The sequence below is a fragment of the Geosmithia morbida genome (genome assembly GCF_012550715.1).
Source record: "Geosmithia morbida isolate 1262 chromosome Unknown scaffold_11, whole genome shotgun sequence".
NCBI classification, from domain to species: Eukaryota; Fungi; Ascomycota; class Sordariomycetes; order Hypocreales; family Bionectriaceae; genus Geosmithia; species Geosmithia morbida.
In genome coordinates this window covers 630,638-639,491 of record NW_023336198.1, presented here as the reverse complement: position 1 = coordinate 639,491, position 8,854 = coordinate 630,638, and the positions used below count along the sequence as shown (strand labels likewise).

The following is an 8,854-nucleotide window of genomic DNA, read 5'->3' as shown; positions in this document are numbered from 1 at the left end:
TCTGATACCAGGGACGGGTCAAGCAATTGGAAAACCTGACCCGAATGAAAAAAAAACGTCGTAAATGCAATTTATATACATATCCCCCCCGTCTTTGACAGGGTACTTGATGGGAGAAAGGCCGTGAGTCAAGTTTTGAAGTGACTCGTCGAGAGCGACTTGAAGAAGAAGGAAAAAGAAGTCAAAACTCTCGAGGATCCGATGTTGAACGCCTCCAGGTTTTGGTTGTAAAAACAAGCGACAGCGTAAACTTTGATAAGATCCCGGCCTTTTCCGGCTGCCACCCCAAGCAACGATGTTGTATCGAAGGCCAGAGAGGCAGACCGAGGTTCTAGAGATAGGAACCACATACCCAAGGCCTACTGCACCCCTTCGCGCCTTGCTCCAATCAAAATTCGTTACATTGGCCAGCCAGCGAAGGGGCTATACCGTGCATGTAACTCACCTAGCACATCACAGGACGTCCCAGACGTCCTCGACGGCATGGCAAAACTTGCTGCAGGCAACACTAGCCGACAGCGAGTAGTTACTGATGGCAATTTTCTCATCGACGAGAGCATCGGCAAAGGTGTCGTTGCCTTTCGCCATGGCACCGACAAAGACGCAGATACTTTCCTTGGGCTCCAGGGTCTCGATGAAGTCGCGACACTTGACGAGGGGCGCATCGAAACTCAGCGTTACCTTGCGGCAGTTAGGGGGGAGGTGGTCAGTAATGGGGTTCTGGATCACGCGCAGTAGCTTCTCGTTCGAGTTGGTAGACCGGATGGACAGCCTGTGCAGGAGCTGCACCATCAGACCGGCGAAGCGCTTGAACGTTCGCGGAATGCGGACTGAGGGCGACACCTCAATCAGTACGCCCTTTGCTGTGTGAATGTAGATTTGGAGCCTTCCAGCCTTGTTGATGGGAGAGTCGAGCAGCGTCAACAGGCACTATATGTGAGAAACACGCAGAATAGACACAATCAGTTAGCCGGCTGTGCGTTGTATCTCGGCGGACAATGGGGCCAAGAAAGAGGAGTGGAAAAAACCTGATGCGTAATGTCCGGTCGAGCATCGCTGATGTCGCGGTTCATCTTGCGCAGCACGCCGATGTGTTCATCGCTGTTGAGCAGAGAGTACTTATCCTCGCGGTGCATGCCCGAGCGGCTGGAGCCACCGTGGGCAGCCTTGTACGTCTCTAGGCTGGCATTGGACAGCACGACAATCAGGCGCTGCGTGTCCTTGTCTGTCGGAGGGATCGGCATGTTCTGCTCAGCGACAAGCTGAGGTAGAGAGGGAGGAGGGAGCGATTGAGTCCCTATCATCATATAGTCGGTCAGCAAGTGGCAACATATGTGGAGAGGTTCCAGCTGGTGAAGAGGTCCCAATTGACACTTGGTCAACGGTCTTATGGTCGATTTCTCCCCTCAATAGGGTCATGCATGGGAAATATCCTTACTGGGGCGCTTAACACCAGTCGGACACTCGGTGGAAGAAGACATTTCAATTGCTGTTGGTGTTTGAGAATGCGGGGTGGTTTGTTGAATCGACTCGTCCGTCGAGAATTTGCGTGTGAGGCAGTTGGAAAAATAGTAAGAATTGAGAGACGAGATGAGTCCACTGATCAGTGAGAGATAAAGAGGTTGGGAGGGGCTGAATATAATAAGAGTGCAGAAGCGGGGAAAAATTGAGAATATGTAATGTTCGGCGACTTATGAGTCCAGCGAGTTGACGTTGCAGTCGAAAAGCGAAGTGTTTTTTTTTGCTCCTTCCCTCTCTTTTCGCTTCGTCCCTTGTGTGGCATGGGATTGAAGCCCCCGAGAGTGGGGCACAGTGGTTTCTCCCCTGGATGTGATGACATAACAGGGCTTAGCCAATTATTGACTTGTCTGCTTACGCCAACGAAATCGCGTGCCTTGGCTGGCCTCAAATCGGTCTCTTGGAGAAAAAAGCCCAATACCAACTACGAAGCAGTATTAGCTGCAGCATCGAAAAGAGACAAGACACACTCCCTTGACTCCGCACAACAACAGCGGCAGAGGCGGTATTCGATTAGATATCGTTAAGCATGTCTACTCCCGTGGCAAAGGCTGCTCGTCGTGTGACCCACGAGCTCCGTGGTGTCGTGGTGTCGGCAGGTTTGATGGACAAGACGGTTAAGGTCCGCGTTGGTGGACAGAAGTGGAATAAGATTGTTCACAAGGTTTGCCTCTCTACTCCCTCCACATTTTGAGTGTACGAGCCTATTTGTACACAATACTGACTCGATTGTTTCTACTACAGTGGTTTGCCGACCCCAAGCAATACCTCGTCCACGATCCCAACTCCTCCCTGCGATCAGGAGACGTCGTCTCCATCAGGCCTGGATGGCCAACTTCCCAGCACAAGCGCCACGTTGTAAAGCAGATAATCGCGCCTCACGGAGTCCCTATCGACCAGCGACCCCCAGTCCCGACACTCGAGGAGCTCATTGCCGAGAGGGAAGCCAAGAAGATGGCTAAGGATGAGCGCCGGGCTGCCAGGCGACAGGAGCAAGGACCCTCAGCAACTTCTGAATAATGTGCTTGTTCAATGATGAGAAGAAAAGAGCGCTTATGCGGAGGAGGAACATATGTGGTATTGTAAGAATTGTTTGAGCGTTGTACGCTTTTTGTTTGTTTGCAATGGGGTTCTATTTCCAGGGAAGAGAAAAGAACTGGCTGTATTTTATGTACTTTTTTACTCACATCGTCTTCTGCACTGGCTGGTTCTGCAAAGATCTTGCCTACGGCGCATGGTTGCAACGGTGATATATTAGAAATGCAAATATTTTGGTCTCGTAATATCTAATGTGATACTCCCTGCTTGTTTCCTGCGTAATGCTTGTATTCCCTGTGCATACGGTGACTACACAGTAGTATGCTCATTTGCTCTTTGGTCTAGCCTCCCCTTTCGCCAAAGTCTCTAGCCCAATCCTCATACTCCTTCAAGCCAGACTTACTTACGCTGGGACGAATGGACTTGAGGCTCCTCTCAAAGTCTAACAGAGAAATAGGCCTAATGTCGTCCATGGTCATATGTAATAATGCGTCCCCCAACGATCTGAGCGGGCCCATTGCCGCATCCTTTGCCAGTGCCGTGACGTCAGAACCTGAAAAGCCTAGAAAGAAAGAACAGTTAGACCAGGCATGTATCGATACTGAGGTACAACGAAGGATTCAACTCTTACCGTCTGTCAGATCAACGAGCTTCGCTATATCCTTGTTCGACAGGCTGTGCTTTTGCTGTCCTAGCAGGGTTCGTAGTTGGGTCTCACGTGTAGACGGCTCTGGGAGTGGGATGTACTGTCGCCGTACAAAACGTCTGCGCGCCGCTTCGTCGATAGCCCAAGGTAGGTTCGTCGCCGCTAGAACCAATACTCGATTGGCGTCGCCTCTCTCTCTGTCCTTTTCGGTAGTCTCCCTCCCAGCTGCCGCCCTCTGCAAGTCGCTCCATTGGATAAGGAACTCTGTCTTGATTCTCCGTGTTGCTTCATGCTCACCCGAACCTGAACGCTGAGAGAGCAGAGAGTCAATCTCATCCACAAAAATGATACTGGGTGCGAGGATTTTGGCCAGCCCAAAGAGAGCTCGCACAAGCTTCTCTGACTCGCCTAGAAACTTGCTTGTCAGGCTGCTAGCTGAAATGGAAAAGAAGGTAGATCTCGACTCAGTGGCCACTGCCCGGGCAAGCATTGTCTTTCCTGTCCCAGGAGGCCCAAACAGCAGCATACCACGAGCTGGTTCGCGCAAACCCATGAATAAATCGGGGCGGAGGAAGGGGTACACAACCGCCTCTCGAAGTGCAGCCTTGGCGACATCCAAACCAGCAACATCGTCCCAATGAACTTCGTCGCCCTGAACAACAACATCATTCAGAATCTGTTTTGCAGCCGCCTCGTCGACACCAGGGGGGAGACTTTTGATAATAGAATCCTTTCGCTTCTTCCAGGCTGACTCCTCGCTGGGAATTTCCTCTGCTTGAGACTCGTCTGACGTCTCATCACTCATGCTGTTACCAGTGACATTTGCTGACCTTTCCCTTTGGGACGATCGTCGAGGCGACGGGAACCCGTCATCATCAGAGATGTCTGCTTCCTGAATCGGGGTCCTGGGTTCACGGCGGCGGGACCGGTTCGCCGTCTCTGGTACCTTTTTTGAAGGAGATCTCGGGCTCTGAATTGGGGGTCGGGGAAGGTCTTTGGTTTTCAGAAGCCTTTCAGAGACAAGTCTCCTCTCTGGCCTATGCAGGGGCTCGTAGGAACTATCGCCGTCGATTTGAGGACAGCTTCTGGGAAGCTTGCTGGCTGGTACGGTGGCTGGTACTGATCGAGAGCCAGAATTGCGATCCGGGCCACTTGGTGTATGAGGTGTCGAAGGAAAGGGGTCGTGAGATGATGTAAGCGCGCTAGAAGCCGCACTCACCGACAGGTTAGACGGGCGTATGTGCTCGTCAGAGTATCTCGATATGGTAGGGACATCTCCGCTGTTTCCAGCCTCAACATTGTGAGGCGAAACAAGTCTCCGAGAATGGCTGTCCCAGAGAAGTTGAGAGGAAAACCTCCGTGGAGACTCTAAAGAGCTTCGTTGAGCAGCAGCCTGGGAGGCGGCATAATCAGGAGAGGCGACAGTACTCTTCCTTCCTTTCTCACGAGAGTTCAACGTAGACCATGCAAGCGTGGCGGCTTTGCTCGGACCTTCAGAAACTGGCTTGGGGGATTTGCGACTGTTCTTGTGCTTGTCCCCTGAAGTCCCGGACCGCAAAGTGGTTCGCATCGTATATCTTTCGGGGCTCTGCGTGCGCGAAGGACTGTTCTCGTCAGACGGTCGTGCCAGTGAGGGGTGTTTCGAGGTTTGCAATGGAGAAGCCTGAGTTTTCGATTTGGAGTGGTGACTGCTGTTGTAACTGCTGGAAGGAGTAGCTGGTTCAGCAGCTGGGCGAGGAGGAAGAGCTGGGCGATGAGGAAGTGACGGGCGAGAAAGGTCCGAGTAGGAAACAGCAGGAATGGTCCCCTGGCCAATGGAACCTCTCGGATGGCTGCTCAAATTGGATTTGTAGGGATTAGTAGTCTTGGAAAGTTTCCCACTGGCCTTTACGCTTGAACTGTCTTCCATCGATGCCTTGAGTGCTTGGAGCAGGTCTATCCGCTCCTTGCATTGAAGCTCGAGCTGCTTCAGCGCATCGATCAAGGCCTTTTCCGTGTCGGAGCGGGGGGTATACATAGGCAGAACTTTATTTGCATTGTGGTCGTAGATCTGATCGAGGGCGTCTTGCCAATGCCGCATCGCCTCTAACTCGTTTCCCTATATTCACCAAATATCAGTCACCAAGAAGCAAAGCATATGGGGCCGGGTACGAGGCAGAGTTGGTTCAGGAACACGAACCCGGTTGGCATTGCGATTCTGGATTGGGAGGGGGAGGGATACTACTGACCTGGCTTTCATGATAAACAGCCGTGGAACAACTCAGGTAGCTGTCATCGTATGTTTTTTGGAGAAGTGTCAAGGCCTTGTTGCGCGACATATCCCCGACACTGATTTCATAATAGGCTCGCATTCATTGCAGGCCTACCATGGATATGTTTGTTGTTGGGCTGCTGCGCCGTGTCGTATGCGTAATTCGGTCGGTTCAAATCAGCTCCGTTGACGATCGCCCGGAACACCCCTCGCCTATATTGGGGGGGTTTTGTATTATCGGTTCGTATTTCAACAAGATCGTGATGGAGAGGGTTGTGGCGAGAAATCGAAAGTAGTCTGCTTGTATGCAAGGAAGAAAGTTGTTGTCATAACAAAGTGCAGTGGTGGTGGTAAAGTTCAAGAATGCCTGGGGTCGGTGGGATGTAATATTACGTAGGCGGTACTCGGTTGGCTCGCCTACGAAGTACATACCAAAAGCGGGACAAACGTGTGTGAGTACTACCATGTCAATGTCCTAGACTACGGCAACTAGTTCTACAGAACAAGAAAACTCCCTGGGGAGAAAAGTCATAGACATCCTATACTTTGGTATGCTAATGGGTTCAGTATTGTGTATTGGGTGGGAAAACTGTATGTGACTATTCAGTGTTGATCGTCATAGTGTGACGTAATAATAGTAGAAAGACTGCGATCCTGCCAGTGGACTGTTGTTCCCTAAGGGATTTTTGTTTCGTTCGATCATGAGGATCTATTCCGTAACTAGTCCAAAGCTACTTCTACGAATCTCCTCCAAAGCATATATAATAATGTGCATGTCAACTTTGGCTTCATATCCAACGGGCGGGACGTTTATGTCTTAAGTACCAGGTTTCAGACCTACACCGTCCACTACGAACAAGAGACACAACCAGACGTGAGCTACTACGAGCTTATGACGGGCCATAAACGTCGGTTGACATTCTGGCAGTTTGATTTCAGCTTTGGCTGATCTAACTATACGACACTGAACTCTATGATAGTAGCACCCGAATCTCTGCGGTTGTTCGTTGAAACGCTGAGCGTAATTCACCCAGAGTTTCCTCGTCGTCGGTTGAGTCGCCATCAGCCTCGATAATGGCGTCTTCAAGCTTTTCAAAGTCGGCACAGAATAGCTCGGCAGCTTCCTCGGTAATACGATGTGCCAGCCCTGAGTCTTGGAGGTGCCTCAGTGTCTCCATGGCGTCCATCCAAGCCGAAGGCAAGAAGTCATCTAGGCGCTGGCTAGCCTCGGATAGCCTGCTGATCTGTAGTGTGTCCTTTGCTGTATCCTTTCCTTCTGATACAGCCTCAAGTATGGAGTCTAGGCCCGACATATTTCGGAAATACTGATGTTGGATTTCCACCAGCTCCTTTGTTCCTGCGTCCGTCTTGGCCTGTTGTTCGCGGAGCCTCGATTGTGTGAAGTCAAACTTTCCGAGGGACACAGATGCCATGAGGCGGCAGTTGATGAGGAAGATGGTCGCGTCCGGGGTCTTCATAGCACTGGCCATGTTCTCGCATCCGGCAATAAAAGGGTCGAATGCTTCTGCAAGGATGCTCTCAAAGCCAGCCTCACGTTCTTCCACATTGGCTAACGACAGGTCGTACGTTTGCATGTACGCATCCAGCTGCTTGAGAGATTCCTGAAGGAAAGAGGGCGGCCCGAGATCGGAAGGTGTTTGTTGGAACTCTGCTTGCAAAGTTGCAATGTGTTCGCGGACGAGGGCGCGAAACTGTCTCATGGCCTCTGCTTGAAGGGCCTTCATGGACTCTAGGAGATTCGAATCCGGACCGAGGAGTTTTTGGAATGTGACAAGGTAGAATTCAAGGAGATTTGCAAGCTTGTAGGCTGGAACAATCTCCTCGTTGCTCTGTATGACCTGTTCAACTCTCTGGCGCAACACGCGGGAAGCACCCAGGATATCACGGTCGACAAGATTGTTCAATGCCTCGAGGGGATTGAACTCAGCAGGACCACCGTCCTTTTCATCGTCCTCTGCCACGAGTCGCCATAATTCAGCATCGCGACCCGATCGGAGCCCTTTTGCAAGCTCATCACCATCGGAAACAAATAAGGACTCGAGCGCTTCGCGCTCGCTGACTGTTGCCGAATGTATCCAGGCCAGCATGTCTCCCACGTAGCGGAGGGGGTCGTGGGCAGTCAGATCGATAGGCTTCGTTGAAGGGTCTTCCACTCCGGATGACGATTCCCCTGTCAGTGCTGTGTAGAAGGAGTCGGACATGATTCTTTCCCTCGACTCAGCAAACAAGTCTAGACAGTTCTGGAATAGTGACGGTCGCTCAGCAAGGACCCTAAGCGCTCGACGCATGGAAGCGTTCATGTGAGGGTTCTCAAGGTTGAGCGTTTTGAATTCACGCTGTACCCACTTGTACAGCTTTTGGAATCCAAGGTTGATGCTCTTTGAAGTCTGCTCCATCAATTCAAGGCCGAGAGTCTGCTTCTCGAACCCAAGGAGGACTTCGCAATCCTTGTTTATCTTCTTGGCCTTCGCCAGAGCATCGAAGTAACAGTTGTCCACAGGTTCAGCCGTCATTGTTAGGGCAGCCAGCTCATCGTCCGACATGGTAAAGTGGTGTGTAAAAGCCTCGAGCAGCTCTTGCTTTGTCTCAATCTGCTTTCTCTGGCCTAAGAGCGAGTTGGCCTCGACCAGAGCGGGTTCCGTATCTGAGTGTGCGGAAACAATTTGTTTCCTCATATCGTTATAGCTCGCGTTCAATTTATCCACGGTCGCTTTTATTTTGTGTAGTTGCTGCACAGTGTGTTACAGATGAAGCTCTTTATGTCATTGAGGAGGGAGACTGACCTCTGCAACTCGGCCAAACTCGCTTATAATCTCACCATTGCTGTCAATCACCTCTTTCTGGAGATCCATACGAATCCGGCGTCTAGTTTCGGCAGTGTTGCTGACTCCCCGCTGATCCAGAAGGGATAGAGCATCTCGAAATTCAGTATCGGAGTACGAGGTTGACAGCACGGATGTGACCTTGGACGCTAATGGCGACGCCCCTTTTGCTGTTGAAGAGCTGGTCTCTAGAGGAGATGAGAAGCCCCCTGCCGCAGAGCTACGCGGAGGGAGATTCCTCAGTGTCGAGGGCGTCTCGGATGACATGGCCTGAGTAAAGGAGTGGCGGGGAATGTTGCACAACTTGACTGCAAATTGACTATGGCAAGCCCCCGAAGCTGAGGCCTGCACAGGCCAGAGATGTAAACACTCTAAGACCAAAGACAAGGCAGGGAAAAGAGATAGAACAACAAAGAAAATAGTGTCTGGTGTAATACAATGAGATGTGGCGGATATAAAGGATGTAAAGAAGCCAACCGAGTGTCGTGTTCATAAGCTTATCAGCATTAGGAAAGCGGTGACGCGCTGCCTTTGGTGGTGTGGGGAAAAGTCCGGCAA

General features: G+C 51.2%; 4 protein-coding genes across 4 annotated transcripts; 1 reads left to right on the top strand and 3 right to left on the bottom strand.

Moving 5' to 3' along the window:
* Nucleotides 1-453: 453 nt before the first annotated feature.
* On the bottom strand, nt 454-1,304 carry GMORB2_1985 (rRNA small subunit pseudouridine methyltransferase Nep1; the record flags this gene model as incomplete). Its single annotated transcript, XM_035463965.1, has 2 exons — nt 454-930; nt 1,029-1,304. The coding sequence occupies 2 exons, from the start codon at nt 1,302-1,304 to the stop codon at nt 454-456; spliced, it is 753 nt and encodes a 250-aa protein (XP_035320229.1).
* A 743-nt stretch (nt 1,305-2,047) lies between these two features.
* GMORB2_1984 (small subunit ribosomal protein S17) lies at nt 2,048-2,538 on the top strand (the record flags this gene model as incomplete). The annotated part of the gene is made up of 2 exons (XM_035463964.1): nt 2,048-2,182; nt 2,263-2,538. 2 exons carry the CDS (start codon nt 2,048-2,050, stop codon nt 2,536-2,538), a joined length of 411 nt encoding a protein of 136 aa, XP_035320228.1.
* A 359-nt stretch (nt 2,539-2,897) lies between these two features.
* On the bottom strand, nt 2,898-5,520 carry GMORB2_1983 (AAA+-type ATPase, SpoVK/Ycf46/Vps4 family; the record flags this gene model as incomplete). Its single annotated transcript, XM_035463963.1, has 3 exons — nt 2,898-3,109; nt 3,188-5,300; nt 5,431-5,520. 3 exons carry the CDS (start codon nt 5,518-5,520, stop codon nt 2,898-2,900), a joined length of 2,415 nt encoding a protein of 804 aa, XP_035320227.1.
* A 904-nt stretch (nt 5,521-6,424) lies between these two features.
* GMORB2_1982 (conserved oligomeric Golgi complex subunit 6) lies at nt 6,425-8,563 on the bottom strand (the record flags this gene model as incomplete). The annotated part of the gene is made up of 2 exons (XM_035463962.1): nt 6,425-8,203; nt 8,258-8,563. The coding sequence occupies 2 exons, from the start codon at nt 8,561-8,563 to the stop codon at nt 6,425-6,427; spliced, it is 2,085 nt and encodes a 694-aa protein (XP_035320226.1).
* Nucleotides 8,564-8,854: the final 291 nt, after the last annotated feature.